Source organism: Musca autumnalis, unplaced genomic scaffold, assembly GCF_047663935.1.
Source record: "Musca autumnalis isolate F117 unplaced genomic scaffold, ASM4766393v1 scaffold_4, whole genome shotgun sequence".
Lineage (NCBI taxonomy): Eukaryota > Metazoa > Arthropoda > Insecta > Diptera > Muscidae > Musca > Musca autumnalis.
The window spans coordinates 224,053,634-224,073,116 of NW_027411977.1; the positions used below are offsets into that span (position 1 = coordinate 224,053,634).

The 19,483-nt window shown below is 29.8% G+C and overlaps 1 protein-coding gene across 1 annotated transcript; it reads right to left on the minus strand.

The window, feature by feature from the left end:
• Positions 1-11,093: 11,093 nt before the first annotated feature.
• Positions 11,094-14,139, minus strand: LOC141401679 (uncharacterized). Its single transcript, XM_073982017.1, has 2 exons — positions 13,402-14,139; positions 11,094-11,938 (listed from the first exon to the last, which is right to left on the minus strand). The coding sequence occupies exons 1-2, from the start codon at positions 13,517-13,519 to the stop codon at positions 11,682-11,684; spliced, it is 375 nt and encodes a 124-aa protein (XP_073838118.1). The 5' UTR covers positions 13,520-14,139; the 3' UTR covers positions 11,094-11,681.
• Between the last annotated feature and the right edge of the window lie 5,344 nt (positions 14,140-19,483).

Consider the following 19,483-nt stretch of genomic DNA (forward strand, 5'->3'; position numbering starts at 1 on the left):
AATTGTTACTGAATGCTGTTCGGTAACAAAATTATCCAGCAATAGAGAGCGAGTTTGGAGAGATTTTTGGAGAGTTTTGTGGCTGAGAACTTGCAAATTTTTGCTGGGAAAATTTGTCCCGCAAAAATTTGCAAGTCTGGTCAGCTGACTTTTAATCGCCTGTTCAATGTAAACAACTCGAAATGTTAACATTTTTGATCAAGAAAATTTCACAATTGCACATTTTTTAGATTTTAAAGCGTTGTGGATAGGATTGTGCGTTGCGTCATGCGTTAAAAACAACAACCACATGAAAAAATGTAAGTGATCCCAAGTTTGCTCTTGAAGTTTTCATGAGGTTGTTGTAACGCAACGCGTCGAATGTGCAGGGCCTTCACTCTCTGAGAAAGTTATAGTAACCAGACAGACCTATTGTTTATATTTACATCATGTTACAATAATACCTAATGCTGTGTTCGTTAACTTTTCCCGCAACATTTACTCAGCAAGAAGTTACTGAGAATAAATAACAATTTTACTCTCACAAGAGAAAAAATTACAAAAGGTAAACGAACAGCATCTAGCAAAACACTTGCAAGATAACAGCTGATTAAAAAAAAACAAATTTGGCGCAAATAAACAAAATCAACAAAACCATAATTTGGAACAGTTTTATTGCACAAAATGAATAATAAAAGGAAGTAGGATTTGGTGTGCTCCCCAGGAACATAGAAACGAAGCATTTTTGTTTTAATTAATATTGGTTATCTTTTAGATCCAGAGTTTTCTGTTTTGTCCCAAATGACTTCGAAAGAAGATTTTGATGAGATTGCGTTCTCGCCAAATCCTGAACCAGGAGTTGACGCGGTAAAACTTGGTTTGGAATTGGAATCTTCATATTCTCAGGATGAGACAAATCCACTGATGGTGATTCCAAAAAAATCATATGGTTGGATGCGGTTCCGAAATTTAGTGTGGAAGGTACACGAAGAATTTACCGATATAGTCCATATTCGAAATTCGATCTATGTCTGGTAGAAATATTACGATGTACAAAGTATGGACCAAATTGGTTACCATACGCGCCAGCCAGGCAGACGGACGGACATGGCTAAATCAACTCCAAATTGCCCGAACCAGGGTATTCAGGGTGCAATGCGGATGTGTTTACAATTGGACCACCGGGGCACCCACTATCCTAAAAAAACTTCAAAATTTATTCGTGAACAGGTATCAGCCTTTATTAAAGCCAAAATGTTTGAAGTTTTATGGGGGTGCGGTACATCAATATAATCCAATCTTCGAATTTTATGTGAGTTTGGAAGGCCAATGTTTAAGCTTTGGAAAGTTATCTTGAAGACTAGCAATTTATTCGGTGCCTGAATGTTTTTTTTAGAACTTAAGGATAGTTATCTAAGGAAGTATTCTTTTAAACTGCACATTTTAAATTTTGTGTTGCCCCACTATAATCGGTACTCCGTTCGGTTGTCACCTTGCGCATCAGTCAGATGAACGGGTGGACAGAACAAAATTTACATCAAATTGCCTAAAAGAAATTTCGTCCAAAACATGAATCACTTGACCACACAGCCTGTTGTAATAAAGTATGAACACAAATTACAAAACAATTAACAACCATTTATGAAGCGTCTACGACAAATATGTACCTGTTCTTCCAGCATCTCCTTGGTTGGACATATCCAAAGGTATTCCAATCACCGCGCTTTGTTTTGCAACCTAAATTAAATTGTTAACCAAAAGTTCTTTATTTCTTTATTTTTACTTATGTTTTTTTCCTTCCAAAGTGTTAAAAAATAAATTTATTCTGCAAACTCTTGTTTGTTTTGTTTGTTTGTTTACCGCAAAACAACTGATTAATGAACAGCTGATCTAACTTACGAATTCTTACAGGACAAATTTTCCCAGCAAGAATTTGTAAGTTCTCAGTCACACAACTGTCAAAAGTGCTCTCTCAATTCGCTCTCTTTTGCTGGATAATTGTGTAAACGAACAACATCCCGTAACAATTTGTACAAATTATCGCGTAAACGAACACACCTATTATCATACCAGCTGATGGTAACATAAGCTTTGTTCCAGAACTAAAAAGTTTTTACAATTTTTACGACTTTGACACATTTTACCCGAAAACCCGTTCCCGTACACAAAAAAGATGTAAAATGTTCACCTCTCTTTAAACAAAAATGGCGCTGAATGACGCTCTCTTTAAAAACTTTTTACTCGACAAATTTGAGCGTGTAAAAAATGGTAACATGGATGGCGGCGTCTGATTGGCTGTTACTCCGACTTTGACATTTGTTCCAGCTATTTTGACGTTTTTTCCATTTTTGTGTTCCCGAACTTTTTGAAAAAAGTTTTGTGTGACAACAATTTTTTTTCTCTTTCTCTCTTTTACGAGTTTTACTATTAAAAAGTACGGGAACAAAGCTATAATGTGTCAAGTGCATTGAATTGATGTCAAATTTTGTCTCCTTATGTTACCAACAATTGCCGACGCGTCTACCTGTGTATTTGTACCATGGCATACAGACACCATAAAATAGGTCTGTTCGTTTACTCTATAATTTGTAAAAATTTTTACAATTCCAGTAACATCTTGTAATCGACTAATGTCTTGTGCACGGTGCTATAGAGTAAACGAACAACATCCAGTAAGAATTTGTACAAATTGTAAGTAATCGAACACACAAATGCTCTGTTCCAGAACCTGCAAAAAGCTACTATTTTTTACTACGATAACATTTTTTGCTTTATGTTATCGAAAACAGTAAAAATTAGTAGATTCTTGCAGTACTGGGACAGACCAATAATGTCAATGCATACACCATAAAATGTCAATGCACACGTCAAACAAATCGCACATTTTCCTAAAACTCGATTATGCGGTTAATCGGCATAAAGAACAACAATATAAAACATCTTTTAATGTTTATTAAGAACGCCATCATACTAAAAAAATTAAAATTCTCATAATGCAAATTTCAAAACCCACACCCTAAGAAAAAAACCCCTTAACTTAAATGATACAGACGCCAACTAAAGGCCATGCTGGTTAACATAAATATTCCAAAATAAAACATCACTTAGTTATTAGATTAGCTAAATCATTTAAATTTTTGCCAAATCCGCCAAGAAAAACGTGGTTTATTGATTTAACACGGGGTGCCATGATTTATTGCAGGCAATTTCTTTGGCGCCAAATATCATTTCGCCTCAAGACGACGATAGCTCCACAATACTCGACGTACGTAGCGACTTAATCGTTGTCTCTAACATTTAATACCATAAATGATTATTTGTTTTTGTTCGAAAACATTTTTGTCTGGTTTTTTATGAACTTATTTTAGCATCTTTGTTGTTTCTTTGTGATCAAAACAAAACTTTGTGTTTTTGTTTTTTTGGTGAAACAAAAACAAATTTACTGCAAATTTTATGCAAATGTGTTAAACGTTAGCGTTTGTTATCGTTTTTTTATTTCATTTAAATCAAATTAAATTTCAGACAGTTTTGAGAAATTCCCAACCAGCTAAAATACCACCAGCGATCACACACAAAATACCAAAACCTGTAGGTGTAAATTTCAAATAAAATAACACTGGATTTTCCAAGAAATGATAGAGATACAGGGAGTGAGACAGTGAAATTAAAATACAAAAACAATTAATACAGACTGAGTGCAGCAGCACAGGCACAAGGCTTTTGATATATTTACGGCTATCACTTGAAATTAACAAATTTGTTTTATTGCATAGTGTGAATTAAGGAGGGAAGGGGAGTGGCAGTGTGTTGGCAAGTCAATTGGATTAAAACAAAATTTAACAAATGGTGTGAATATTTGTTATAATGTGCATGCCTTTTACGCCATGTGTTAATTATAATTGTTTTAATGGGTTAATCTTCATTATTAGGATATATTTTCTAGAGGACCTTTAGACCATAAACTGTGGATTTTTTAAAGAAATTTTCTAGGTCCGCTTTAGGCCACAAAACGTGGATTTTTAAAATAAAATTTCTAGAGCAATTTTAGGCCACAAAACGTGGATTTTTTTAAATAAATTTTCTAGAGCAATTTTAGGCCACAAAACGTGGATTTTTTAAAGAAAATTTCTAGAGCACCTTTAGACCACAAAATGTGGATTTTTTAAATAAATTTTCTAGAGCAACTTTAGCCCACAAAACGTGATTTTTTTAAATAAATTTTCTAGAGCAATTTTAGGCCACAAAACGTGGATTTTTTAAATATATTTTCTAGAGCAATTTTAGGCCACAAAACGTGGATTTTTTAAATAAATTTTCTAGAGCAACTTTAGCCCACAAAACGTGATTTTTTTAAATAAATTTTCTAGAGCAATTTTAGGCCACAAAACGTGGATTTTTTAAATAAATTTTCTAGAGCAATTTTAGGCCACAAAACGTGGATTTTTTAAATAAATTTTCTAGAGCAATTTTAGGCCACAAAACGTGGATTTTTTTAATAAATTTTCTAGAGCAACTTTAGCCCACAAAACGTGATTTTTTTAAATAAATTTTCTAGAGCAATTTTAGGCCACAAAACGTGGATTTTTTAAATAAATTTTCTAGAGCAACTTTAGCCCACAAAACGTGATTTTTTTAAATAAATTTTCTAGAGCAATTTTAGGCCACAAAACGTGGATTTTTTAAATAAATTTTCTAGAGCAATTTTAGGCCACAAAACGTGGATTTTTTTAATAAATTTTCTAGAGCAATTTTAGGCCACAAAACGTGGATTTTTTAAATAAATTTTCTAGAGCAATTTTAGGCCACAAAACGTGGATTTTTTTAATAAATTTTCTAGAGCAATTTTAGGCCACAAAACGTGGATTTTTTAAATAAATTTTCTAGAGCAATTTTAGGCCACAAAACGTGGATTTTTTTAATAAATTTTCTAGAGCAATTTTAGGCCACAAAACGTGGATTTTTTAAATAAATTTTCTAGAGCAATTTTAGGCCACAAAACGTGGATTTTTTAAATAAATTTTCTAGAGCAATTTTAGGCCACAAAACGTGGATTTTTTAAATAAATTTTCTAGAGCAATTTTAGGCCACAAAACGTGGATTTTTTTAATAAATTTTCTAGAGCAATTTTAGGCCACAAAACGTGGATTTTTTAAATAAATTTTCTACAGAAATTTTAGGCCACAAAACGTGGATTTTTTAAATAAATTTTCTACAGAAATTTTAGGCCACAAAACGTGGATTTTTTAAATAAATTTTCTACAGCAATTTTAGGCCACAAAACGAGGATTTTTTAAATAAATTTTCTACAGCAATTTTAAGCCACAAAACGTGGATTTTTTAAATAAATTTTCTAGAGCAATTTTAGGCCACAAAACGTGGATTTTTTAAATAAATTTTCTACAGCAATTTTAGGCCACAAAACGAGGATTTTTTAAATAAATTTTCTACAGCAATTTGAAGCCACAAAACGTGGATTTTTTAAATAAATTTTCTACAGAAATTTTAGGCCACAAAACGTGGATTTTTTAAATAAATTTTCTACAGCAATTTTAGGCCACAAAACGTGGATTTTTTAATGAAATTTTCTAGAGCAATTTTAGGCCACAAAACGTGGATTTTTTTAAATAAATTTTCCAGAGCAATTTTAGGCCACAAAACGTGGATTTTTTTAAATAAATTTTCTAGAGCAATTTTAGGCCACAAAACAGGGATTTTTTAAATAAATTTTCTAGAGCAATTTTAGGCCACAAAACGTGGATTTTTTAATGAAATTTTCTAGAGCAATTTTAGGCCACAAAACGTGGATTTTTTTAAATAAATTTTCTAGAGCAATTTTAGGCCACAAAACGTGGATTTTTTAAATAAATTTTCTAAAGCACCTTTAGACCACAAAACGTGGATTTTTTAAATAAATTTTTCTAGAGCAATTTTAGGCCACAAAACGTGGATTTTTTAAATAAATTTTCTAGAGCAATTTTAGGCCACAAAACGTGGATTTTTTAAATAAATTTTCTAGATCACCTTTAGGCCACAAAACGTGGATTTTTTAAATAAATTTTCTAGAGCAATTTTAGGCCACAAAACGTGGATTTTTTAAATAAATTTTCTAGAGCAATTTTAGGCCACAAAACGTGGATTTTTTAAATATATTTTCTAGAGCAATTTTAGGCCACAAAACGTGGATTTTTTAAATAAAATTTCTAGGACAATTTTAGGCCACCAAACGTGGATTTTTTAAATACATTTTCTATAGCACTTTTAGGCCACAAAACGTGGATTTTTTAAATAAATTTTCTGGAGAAATTTTAGGTTACAAAACGCGGATTTTTAAACAAATTTTCTGGAGCAATTTTAGGCCACAAAACGTGGATTTTTTAAATAAATTTTCTAGAGCAATTTTAGGCCACAAAACGTGGATTTTTTAAATAAATTTTCTAGAGCAATTTTAGGCCACCAAACGTGGATTTTTTAAATACATTTTCTATAGCACTTTTAGGCCACAAAACGTGGATTTTTTAAATAACTTTTCTGGAGAAATTTTAGGTTACAAAACGCGGATTTTTAAACAAATTTTCTGGAGCAATTTTAGGCCACAAAACGTGGATTTTTTAAGTAAATTTTCTACAGCAATTTTAGGCCACAAAACGTGGATTTTTTAAAAAAATTTTCTACAGCAATTTTAGGCCACAAAACGTGGATTTTTTAAGTAAATTTTCTACAGCAATTTTAGGCCACAAAACGTGGATTTTTTAAGTAAATTTTCTAGAGCAATTTTAGGCCACAAAACGTGGATTTTTAAGTAAATTTTCTAGAGCAATTTTAGGCCACAAAACGTGGATTTTTTAAAAAAATTTTCTACAGCAATTTTAGGCCACAAAACGTGGATTTTTTTAAATAAATTTTCTAGAGCAATTTTAGGCCACAAAACGTGGATTTTTTAAATAAATTTTCTAGAGCACCTTTGCACCACAAAACGTGGATTTTTTAAATAAATTTTATAGAGGAATTTTAGGCCACAAAACGTGGATTTTTTAAATAAATTTTATAGAGGAATTTTAGGCCACAAAACGTGGATTTTTTAAATAAATTTTCTAGAGCACCTTTGCACCACAAAACGTGGATTTTTTAAATAAATTTTATAGAGGAATTTTAGGCCACAAAACGTGGATTTTTTAAATAAATTTTATAGAGGAATTTTAGGCCACAAAACGTGGATTTTTTAAACAAATTTTCTAGAGCAATTTTAGGCCACAAAACGTGGATTTTCTAAATAAATTTTCTAGAGCAATTTTAGGCCACAAAACGTGGATTTTCTAAATAAATTTTCTAAAGCAATTTTAGGCCACAAAACGTGGATTTTTTAAATAAATTTTCTAGAGCAATTTTAGGCCACAAAACGTGGATTTTTTAAATAAATTTTCTAGAGCAATTTTAGGCCACAAAACGTGGATTTTTTAAATAAATTTTCTAGAGCAATTTTAGGCCACAAAACGTGGATTTTTTAAATAAGTTTTCTAGAGCAATTTTAGGCCACAAAACGTGGATTTTTTAAATAAATTTTATAGAGCAATTTTAGGCCACAAAACGTGGATTTTTTAAATAAATTTTCTAGAGCAATTTTAGGCCACAAAACGTGGATTTGTAAAATAAATTTTCTAGAGCAATTTTAGGCCACAAAACGTGGATTTTTTAAATAAATTTTCTAGAGCAATTTTAGGCCACAAAACGTGGATTTTTTAAATAAGTTTTCTAGAGCAATTTTAGGCCACAAAACGTGGATTTTTTAAATAAATTTTCTAGAGCAATTTTAGGCCACAAAACGTGGATTTTTTAAATAAATTTTCTAGAGCAATTTTAGGCCACAAAACGTGGATTTGTAAAATAAATTTTCTAGAGCAATTTTAGGCCACAAAACGTGGATTTTTTAAATAAATTTTCTAGAGCAATTTTAGGCCACAAAACGTGGATTTTTTAAATAAGTTTTCTAGAGCAATTTTAGGCCACAAAACGTGGATTTTTTAAATAAGTTTTCTAGAGCAATTTTAGGCCACAAAACGTGGATTTTTTAAATAAATTTTCTAGAGCAATTTTAGGCCACAAAACGTGGATTTTTTAAATAAATTTTCTAGAGCAATTTTAGGCCACAAAACGTGGATTTGTAAAATAAATTTTCTAGAGCAATTTTAGGCCACAAAACGTGGATTTGTAAAATAAATTTTCTAGAGCAATTTTAGGCCACAAAACGTGGATTTGTAAAATAAATTTTCTAGAGCAATTTTAGGCCACAAAACGTGGATTTTTTAAATAAATTTTCTAGAGCAATTTTAGGCCACAAAACGTGGATTTTTTAAATAAGTTTTCTAGAGCAATTTTAGGCCACAACACGTGGATTTTTTAAAGAAATTTTCTAGAGAAACTTTAGGCCAGAAAACGTGGATTTTTAAAGACATTTTCTAGAGCACCTTTACACCTCAAAACTTGGATTTTTTAAATAAATTTTCTAGAGCACCTTTACACCTCAAAACGTGGATTTTTTAAATAAATTTTTTAGAGCAATTTTAGGCCACAAAACGTGGATTTTTTAAATAAATTTTCTACAGCAATTTTAGGCCACAAAACGTGGATTTTTTAAGTAAATTTTCTACAGCAATTTTAGGCCACAAAACGTGGATTTTTTAAGTAAATTTTCTAGAGCAATTTTAGGCCACAAAACGTGGATTTTTAAGTAAATTTTCTAGAGCAATTTTAGGCCACAAAACGTGGATTTTTTAAAAAAATTTTCTACAGCAATTTTAGGCCACAAAACGTGGATTTTTTTAAATAAATTTTCTAGAGCAATTTTAGGCCACAAAACGTGGATTTTTTAAATAAATTTTCTAGAGCACCTTTGCACCACAAAACGTGGATTTTTTAAATAAATTTTATAGAGGAATTTTAGGCCACAAAACGTGGATTTTTTAAATAAATTTTCTAGAGCACCTTTGCACCACAAAACGTGGATTTTTTAAATAAATTTTATAGAGGAATTTTAGGCCACAAAACGTGGATTTTTTAAATAAATTTTCTAGAGCACCTTTGCACCACAAAACGTGGATTTTTTAAATAAATTTTATAGAGGAATTTTAGGCCACAAAACGTGGATTTTTTAAATAAATTTTATAGAGGAATTTTAGGCCACAAAACGTGGATTTTTTAAACAAATTTTCTAGAGCAATTTTAGGCCACAAAACGTGGATTTTCTAAATAAATTTTCTAGAGCAATTTTAGGCCACAAAACGTGGATTTTCTAAATAAATTTTCTAAAGCAATTTTAGGCCACAAAACGTGGATTTTTTAAATAAATTTTCTAGAGCAATTTTAGGCCACAAAACGTGGATTTTTTAAATAAATTTTCTAGAGCAATTTTAGGCCACAAAACGTGGATTTTTTAAATAAATTTTCTAGAGCAATTTTAGGCCACAAAACGTGGATTTTTTAAATAAGTTTTCTAGAGCAATTTTAGGCCACAAAACGTGGATTTTTTAAATAAATTTTCTAGAGCAATTTTAGGCCACAAAACGTGGATTTGTAAAATAAATTTTCTAGAGCAATTTTAGGCCACAAAACGTGGATTTGTAAAATAAATTTTCTAGAGCAATTTTAGGCCACAAAACGTGGATTTTTTAAATAAGTTTTCTAGAGCAATTTTAGGCCACAAAACGTGGATTTTTTAAATAAATTTTCTAGAGCAATTTTAGGCCACAAAACGTGGATTTTTTAAATAAATTTTCTAGAGCAATTTTAGGCCACAAAACGTGGATTTGTAAAATAAATTTTCTAGAGCAATTTTAGGCCACAAAACGTGGATTTTTTAAATAAATTTTCTAGAGCAATTTTAGGCCACAAAACGTGGATTTTTTAAATAAATTTTCTAGAGCAATTTTAGGCCACAAAACGTGGATTTTTTAAATAAATTTTCTAGAGCAATTTTAGGCCACAAAACGTGGATTTTTTAAATAAGTTTTCTAGAGCAATTTTAGGCCACAAAACGTGGATTTTTTAAATAAATTTTCTAGAGCAATTTTAGGCCACAAAACGTGGATTTGTAAAATAAATTTTCTAGAGCAATTTTAGGCCACAAAACGTGGATTTGTAAAATAAATTTTCTAGAGCAATTTTAGGCCACAAAACGTGGATTTTTTAAATAAGTTTTCTAGAGCAATTTTAGGCCACAAAACGTGGATTTTTTAAATAAATTTTCTAGAGCAATTTTAGGCCACAAAACGTGGATTTTTTAAATAAATTTTCTAGAGCAATTTTAGGCCACAAAACGTGGATTTGTAAAATAAATTTTCTAGAGCAATTTTAGGCCACAAAACGTGGATTTTTTAAATAAATTTTCTAGAGCAATTTTAGGCCACAAAACGTGGATTTTTTAAATAAGTTTTCTAGAGCAATTTTAGGCCACAAAACGTGGATTTTTTAAATAAATTTTCTAGAGCAATTTTAGGCCACAAAACGTGGATTTTTTAAATAAATTTTCTAGAGCAATTTTAGGCCACAAAACGTGGATTTGTAAAATAAATTTTCTAGAGCAATTTTAGGCCACAAAACGTGGATTTGTAAAATAAATTTTCTAGAGCAATTTTAGGCCACAAAACGTGGATTTGTAAAATAAATTTTCTAGAGCAATTTTAGGCCACAAAACGTGGATTTTTTAAATAAATTTTCTAGAGCAATTTTAGGCCACAAAACGTGGATTTTTTAAATAAGTTTTCTAGAGCAATTTTAGGCCACAAAACGTGGATTTTTTAAATAAGTTTTCTAGAGCAATTTTAGGCCACAACACGTGGATTTTTTAAAGAAATTTTCTAGAGAAACTTTAGGCCAGAAAACGTGGATTTTTAAAGACATTTTCTAGAGCACCTTTACACCTCAAAACTTGGATTTTTTAAATAAATTTTCTAGAGCACCTTTACACCTCAAAACGTGGATTTTTTAAATAAATTTTTTAGAGCAATTTTAGGCCACAAAACGTGGATTTTTTAAATAAATTTTCTAGAGCATTTTTAGGCCATCAAATATTAATATTTCTAATTCCATCCTCCGGCTGATAAATAATTAAGACATTTTCCTTTAATATTTTATAAAAATTATTTTTTAATAATTGTTTATTTTTGTTGTTTTTTTGTTGTTAATTTTTTCCTTTAAAAATTTTCTTATAACTAAGACATTTTTTTTACAAAAAACAATTAATTTAAAGGTATGCCAAAAACGCACACATAGATCATCATTTCAGGTTGGTTGTTTTTTCTTTTTTTAACTAACAAATACAAAATACAAAAATTAATACAAATTTTACAAATCTTTGTTTTTGTCACTAAAACTAATTAAAAACAATTTACATTCATACAGACTCAAACACACGGTGGGATTTAAATGCAAAGAATATAGGGCCTTACATACATATGTACAATAGAGTGAGTGAAAATTAATGAAAAAATGTTATGAAATAATTTTGAATAGTATGTATAATAAATAAATTAAATTTATGAAAAAACAATAATGATATCACACGCATAAGGGACAACTGCATTCACACAAACTTAACTTATAGAATGATATTAATGTAATATTTTTTGATGATTGAGATTTATAATGAAGAATTTTTTAGATGCTGCTGATACTGTCTTCTTGGTTTTGTTGTTGTCTTTGTGCCCACTTTACAGAGAGACCACAAATTCTTTGCCTGTCTTAAAGTCGGTACACTTGAATTGGGGACAACACTTGGGGAAACTCCATGATGGATCAGCTGGCAATTCTTCACAGCCAGGCATTTCAACATAGGGACATGTCTCAATGTTAATTGTCTGGCTCTCAAGATCACAAGTCAAGGCTGCACAAATGCCTTTGGGTTTGTATTCCTTGTTGGGCAACATGGCGCGACGTGTAAATTTATCAAAACATTTACCGGGATGTGCTGTAAGAAGGAAACGAAAAAAATAGGAAATTAGTTTTTGCTCAAAAAGTAATAGTTTTTGTTTACTAATATTAAAATAAAAATTATTAATAATTTTGTAAAAATGTAAAAGAATATTTTTTTAATGTTTCCTTTATTTTTTCATTAATAAAAAATATAAAAAATAAATGAAAAAATTTTTTTTTTGAAACAAAATAAAATTTTATCAAATTTAATTTTTTATAATTAATATTAATTAAAAATTTTACTAAAAAATTAATTACAAATGTGTAACAAAATTATTTTTTTGCAATTTTCTTTAAATTAATAATAAATAAGTTGAAAAAGGTTTTGCATATAAAATAAATGAAAATAGAATTTAGGGACAAAAAATTATAGTGTATCAAAAGCCGTTTATAAGCCATAATTTGTTTTTATTAATGTGATTTTATTTATATTTTTTAGCAATTTTAAAAATATTTTTTTTTTGCAAAAAATATTTATTAATAAAAAAATTGCCTTTATTTACCAACTTTTGGATATTATGAAAAAAAAAAATGTTCCTGAAAAAATGCAATTTTACAGAAATTTAATATCATTTCAAAGACCTAAGTAATGAATTTTTAAAGAAAAAATACATTTATATTAAAAATTTACAATAAACTTAAGTAACAAACTTCTTTGAAGTCATTGCTCAGAGTAAAGTATACCAGAGAGGCATAAAGGTAAATCAAATCAAAAGACTTAGGAACCAAACAGATAAACAGTATTTTTTACCGGAAGGAAGAGAGAGAGTTAGAGTAAACAACCTTTTCCTGTTAGGCTCTTAAGTCTTTTGTTATTATTTACCTTTTGCATTAGTTCTTGTCATCTCATTGTAATTTTTTCTCTGAAAAATTAGTTGAAAGATGTTTGTTTCTTAAGTCTTTTATGTGATTTTCGGGCAATTTTGTAAAAATTCATAACAATTACATATGAATTGATATTTTAATTCTGTAAAATATTATTTCTTCAGAAATTATTATTTTTTCATAAAATCCGAGAGCTGTTCAAGTGTGCAAAGGTTTTATTAATTAATAAATAATTTTTGAGAAAAAATAATTTTAAAATGTCCAAAAATATAAAAAAAATATTGTTTAAACAATAAGTAAAAATAATCTCTGTCAAATAAAATAGAGCCATTATGATAATGGTGTTTTATTATGATAATGACTCTTTAAAAATTCCCCTGTACTTTTAATAATTTTTTTCTATTGACTCTAACAATTACTACACATTTGAGGCTATAACTCAATTATGTATATTCTTCCTATTTAATATTTTTATTTTAATTTATACAATTGCCAACTAAATTCCCCAATTGTAGTATTATTTTCACACCATTAAATATTCATAAAAACAACCGTTAATAATAAACACAAATAAACATTCTACAAACAAAAGAAAACGTGATTTGTTGAAATAAAACAAAAATAAATACTAACCAGGATTGAATATGGCCCGTTGTGTAAAGACTGCAGCTTGGCTGGAGCTAAAACTGCACAACACAATAAACAAAAGCAAAAGACCGGCAAGGGTAGAGAAGATTTTGTTGCACGACATTTTGTTAATTGTTATTTTGGTGTTTTTTATTTTCAAATAAAATACTTTTTTGCAATTTTTTAATATTTTGCTGGGTTTTTGGTTTAATAAAACACAATTGGTTTGTATTTTCACTTAATTGTTTTTGTTTTTCTTCTTTCAATTTCTCAATTAAAAGCAGATTCTTTATTTTTCTTTCAATTTTTGTGGATTTCAATTTATTTACGCAGATTTTTGTTTTCTTTCAAATGCTTTAGAGCTCAATGATTGGTTTTAGTTTAGCACAGATTTTTGTGTTGTTAACACGTTGAGTTTTGAATTTCAACTGAATTGGGCTCGTTGCTGACGCTTACTTTTAAATAAAACAGCATCAATAAAATAAAACATATAATATTCACGTTAAAACCAAAGTCCGGTATTGAATACAAGAGAGTGAGAGAGAGTTGTTCTCTAGATGACTTTTTGTTTTGCAAAAATAACAAAATTTTTTGCTTAAAGCTATGGTATGTGTAGCTCTTGTTTTGATGGCAACGATACCAGTTAAATATTTTGTTTTGTTTTTGCTTTTTATTTTTTTTTTTAATCTCATTCTATACTTAATTCACCTGTATAGTAATGACCCTTATGTCCCATAAATCTCCAAAGAAATGCAATTAATTATTTAATTTTATATTAGTTTGCACCAATATCTCTTGGGCTTCCCCCATATTATGGCAAAACATGACCTTAATAGGTCATATCTAATCAATAATTTGAAATTCTAAATGACTTGCGTGGGAAAGTGTTTAGGTTCCTCCACATGAGTAATTCTAAGATTCTTAATGCAGTGACGAAATAAGCAATTGTAAAGATTATAGTCAACTAACTACCACTTTGGCAAAAAATTAAATATTTGCAAAACCAGAAAACATTGGGTTTTTATACCCAATTATATTAAGTTTGTCATTCCGTTTGTAACACATCGAAATAATCATTTGTGACCCTATAATGTATGTATATTCTTGATATGGACATAGGTCCATGTTTTGGTATAGCCCCCATATATCGGTACCTCCCGATTTTCGGTATTTTGAGAATTTTAGCCACAATTTGTAACCGAACTATCTGCAATTTGACATTTGAGGTTCTCAGTGGTCATGAAATATCTCCACTAAACATCGTCAACATATGTCCATGTTTTGGTATGGCCCCCTTATAACCGAACCTCCCGATTTTCGGTATTTTGAGCATTTTAGCTAAAATTTTTAACCGAACTAGCTGTAATTTGACATTTGAGGTTCTCAGTGGTCATGAAACATCTCCACGATACATCGTCAACATAGGTTCATGTTTTGGTATAGCCCCCATATATCGGTACCTCCCGATTTTCGGTATTTTGAGAATTTTAGCTACAATTTTTAACCGAACTAGCTGTAATTTGTCATTTGAGGTTCTCAGTGGTCATGAAAAATCTCCACCAAACATCGTCAACATAGGTCCATGTTTTGGTATAGCCCCCATATAACAGTACCTCCCGATTTTCGGTATTTTGAGCATTTTAGCTAAAATTTTTAACCGAACTAGCTGTAATTTGTCATTTGAGATTCTCAGTGGTCATGAAACATCTCCACCAAACATCGTCAATATAGGTCCATGTTTTGGTATAGCCCCCATATAACGGTATCTCCCGATTTTCGGTATTTTGAGAATTTTAGCTGCAATTTTTAACCGAACTAGCTGTAATGATCGGTATTTTGAGAATTTAGCTAAAATTTTATCTATTCAAAAATAATCGTCAATATAGGTCCATGTTTTGGTATATCCCCCCATATAACTGTACCTCCCGATTTTCGGGAATTTTCAGTGGTCACGAAATTTCTTCACTAAAATTCGTCAACATTGGTCCATTTTTGAGGGTCTACATTGTTTTGATGAAACTACCCTCAATTTGACTCTTGAAGTTCCCTGCGGCTATAAAACTTTTCCGCCAAAAAATTTAAAGATAGGTTGACTCTATGATATAGCCCCGTAGGTGGTACCTTTCACCTAGCTGAACGCATTTTTTTAGATTAGATTAGATTACACTGTGCAACAAAATGGAGGTGAAAGTCTGGGGCACGAAAAATTCCTCTAGGGGAAGAAAGGCCTTGGTGAGTATATTATGAACCCCGAAGGACAGATCCGCCGTGAGTCGAACTTTCGGTTATGGTTATGATGAAATTTTTGTTAGCGACCTTGTGGGCCATCAGGAAGGCAGTAGGAGTCTATCTATTGTCGAAAAGTCGTTCCACCTAAAATTGTGAAAGGACCCTAATTATTCCATTTTAATTAAGACTATTTTATGGTGGAGGGTATAAAAAGTTCGGCCCGGCCGTACTTATCGACTATTTACTTGTTTCATATTAATATTCTCAATAAATGTGGATTAAAGTTTTTAATATCTTCTGGACACAAAAGGGGGATTATTAAAATACATTTTTGGAGGACTTTTAGGCAACAAAATGTGGATGTTACAAATAAATATTCTAGAGTACCTTTAGACGACAAAACGTGGATTTTTTTAATAAATTTTCTAGAGCACAGTTAGACCACAAAAGGTGGATTTTTAAATACATTTTCTAGAGGACCTCACTACTACAAAACGTTGATTTTTTAAATAAATTTTCTAGAGCAATTTTAGACCACAAAACGTGGATTTTTTAAATAAATTTTCTAGACCACCTTTAGACCACAAAACGTGGATTTTTTAAATAAATTTTCTAGACCACTTTTCTACCACAAAACGTGGATTTTTTTAATAAATTTTCTAGTGGATCTTTAGACCACAAAACGTGGATTTTTTAAATAAATTTTCTAGAGCACCTTTAGACCACAAAACGTGGATTTTTTAAATAAATTTTCTAGAGCACCTTTAGACCACAAAGCGTGGATTTTTTAAATAAATTTTCTAGAGCACCTTTAGACCACAAAACGTGGATTTTTTAAATAAATTTTCTAGAGCACTTTTAGACCACAAAACGTGGATTTTTTAAATAAATTGTCTACAGCAATTTTAGGCCACAAAACGTGGATTTTTTAAATAAATTTTCTGGAGCAATTTTAGGCCACAAAACGTGGATTTTTTTAAATAAATTTTCTAGGACAATTTTAGGCCACAAAACGTGGATTTTTTAAATAAATTTTCTAGAGCACCTTTAGACCACAAAATGTGGATTTTTTAAATAAATTTTCTAGAGCAATTTTAGCCCACAAAACTTGGATTTTTTTTATATAAATTTTCTAGAGCACCTTTAGACCACAGAACGTGGATTTTTTAAATAAATTTTCTAGATCACCTTAAGACCACAAAACGTGAATTTTTTAAATAAATTTTCTAGAGCGCCTTTAGACCACATAACTTGGATTTTTTAAATAAATTTTCTAGAGCACCATTAGGCCACAAAACGTGGATTTTTAAAATAAATTTCCTAGAGCACTTTTAGGCCACAAAATGTGGATTTATTTTAATTAAATTTTCTAGAGCACCTACAAAACGTGGATTTTTTTAAATAATTTTTTTAGAAGACTTTTAGACCACAAAACGTGGATTTTTTAAATAAATTTTTTAGCACTAACACCAAATTGCAAATTATTTAGAAAAAAATATACATATAGAGGAAATAATTTGTTTAAAAATATGCAAAGCTCTCTCGCCAATATGCCGCAGTGAAATTATCTTTTAAATGTTATTCAAACCGGCAAATAGTTTTTGAAAATCTTAATAAACCTGTATCCGGTGGGGAGGAACTAAAATTCCATCAAAACCATAATTTAGCATGTGCGAAACTCATTAATTTGACGGGAGATGCTGTGCGCAAGTTGTATGGACGCCGCTTGGTGGGCAGACAGACAAGTTATGAAACATGTATTTTTTTAATGAAATTATTTGTGACAATAACAAAATTAATGAATAAAATATTTATTCTGAATTTGTTTAAATGTTATCAGTAGCTGTCTGTGGGCTAAGACAAGGCGCTATTTCAGAATTTACTAGAGTAAATATGAATATTTTGTTGTAAATTAATTACAATAAATTTTTGTATTGATAACCTGAAGGGTTATCTTGTATGCCTGCTACTGTTTATAGTATTTGACATTGTAATATAAAAATATTTGTTCAACAATGACTTTCACGTATTTTCAATGTTGTTTTTGATAAGTATAAATATACAAAATATATATGTATTTACATACAAATATATATTTACATACGTTTGTATATCACCAATCACGTTATCATTCCCTACAATATTATCCCCCTTAAAATTAATTCAGTATTGCTTTCTGTTTATTAATTTCTTCAATTTCATTCCATTTTTTTATTTATTTTTTTTGTATCATTGTAATTCCTTGCAAAACAATGACCCCTTAAGTTATGGATATTGGATTTCTTTTTTATGTTTACTATGTGCGTCACATCGTATAGTTCTTGTTTTGTTTATTTTTTTTTTTTATTCTGTAAAAGAAATGGCTTATTATTCCTTGCTGCCAGATTGATCACGATGATGAAGAATGAACGTAACGAAAAAAAACAAAGACAGACAGCAGAAGAAATATTATGGTGATTATAAACTTGTTTACAGCTGCGCTATTCTGGAGGTGAAGAATTTATTTACATGTTGCGTCTTTGTAATAATGACGTCAATAGGTTTTTATGGCCGGCACAGAGGGATAGATTATAAAAACATTGTAATGTTATCGTATTTTTGTAAACAAATTAATAACAGGAACTGATGGAATCTTTTTCAAAACACTTCTAGGTCTAAACAAGTTCCAGGTATTCTTGACTTGAAGTTTTGTGGCCTAAAATTGCTCTATAAAATTTATTTAAAAAATCCACGTTTTGTGGCCTAAAATTGCTCTAGAAAATTTATTTAAAAAATCCACGTTTTGTGGTCTAAAATTGCTCTAGAAAATTTATTTAAAAAATGCACGTTTTGTGGCCTAAAATTGCTCTAGAAAATTTATTTAAAAAATCCACGTTTTGTGGTCTAAAACTGCTCTAGAAAATTTATTTAAAAAATGCACGTTTTGTGGCCTAAAATTGCTCTAGAAAATTTATTTAAAAAATGCACGTTTTGTGGCCTAAAATTGCTCTAGAAAATTTATTTAAAAAATGCACTTTTGTATCCTAAAATTGCTCTAGAAAATTTATTTAAAAAATCCACGAAAATTTATTTAAAAAATCCACGTTTTGTGGCCTAAAATTGCTCTAGAAAATTTATTTAAAAAATCCACGTTTTGTGGCCTAAAATTGCTCTAGAAAATTTATTAAAAAAATACGTTTTGTGGTCTAAAGGTGCTCTAGAAAATTTACTTAAAAAATCCACGTTTTGTGGCCTAAAATTGCTGTAGAAATTTTTTTAAAAAATCCACGTTTTGTGGCCTAAAATTGCTCTAGAAAATTTACTTAAAAATCCACGTTTTGTGGCCTAAAATTGCTCTAGAAAATTTACTTAAAAAATCCACGTTTTGTGGCCTAAAATTGCTCTAGAAAATTTATTTAAAAAATCCACGTTTTGTGGCCTAAAATTGCTCTAGAAAATTTATTTAAAAAATCCACGTTTTGTGGCCTAAAATTGCTCTAGAAAATTTATTTAAAAAATCCACGTTTTGTGGCCTAAAATTGCTCTAGAAAATTTACTTAAAAATCCACGTTTTGTGGCCTAAAATTGCTCTAGAAAATTTACTTTAAAAATCCACGTTTTGTGGCCTAAAATTGCTCTAGAAAATTTACTTAAAAATCCACGTTTTGTGGCCTAAAATTGCTCTAGAAAATTTACTTTAAAAATCCACGTTTTGTGGCCTAAAATTGCTCTAGAAAATTTATTTAAAAAATCCACGTTTTGTGGTCTAAAGGTGCTCTAGAAAATTTACTTAAAAATCCACGTTTTGTGGCCTAAAATTGCTCTAGAAAATTTACTTAAAAAATCCACGTTTTGTGGCCTAAAATTGCTCTAGAAAATT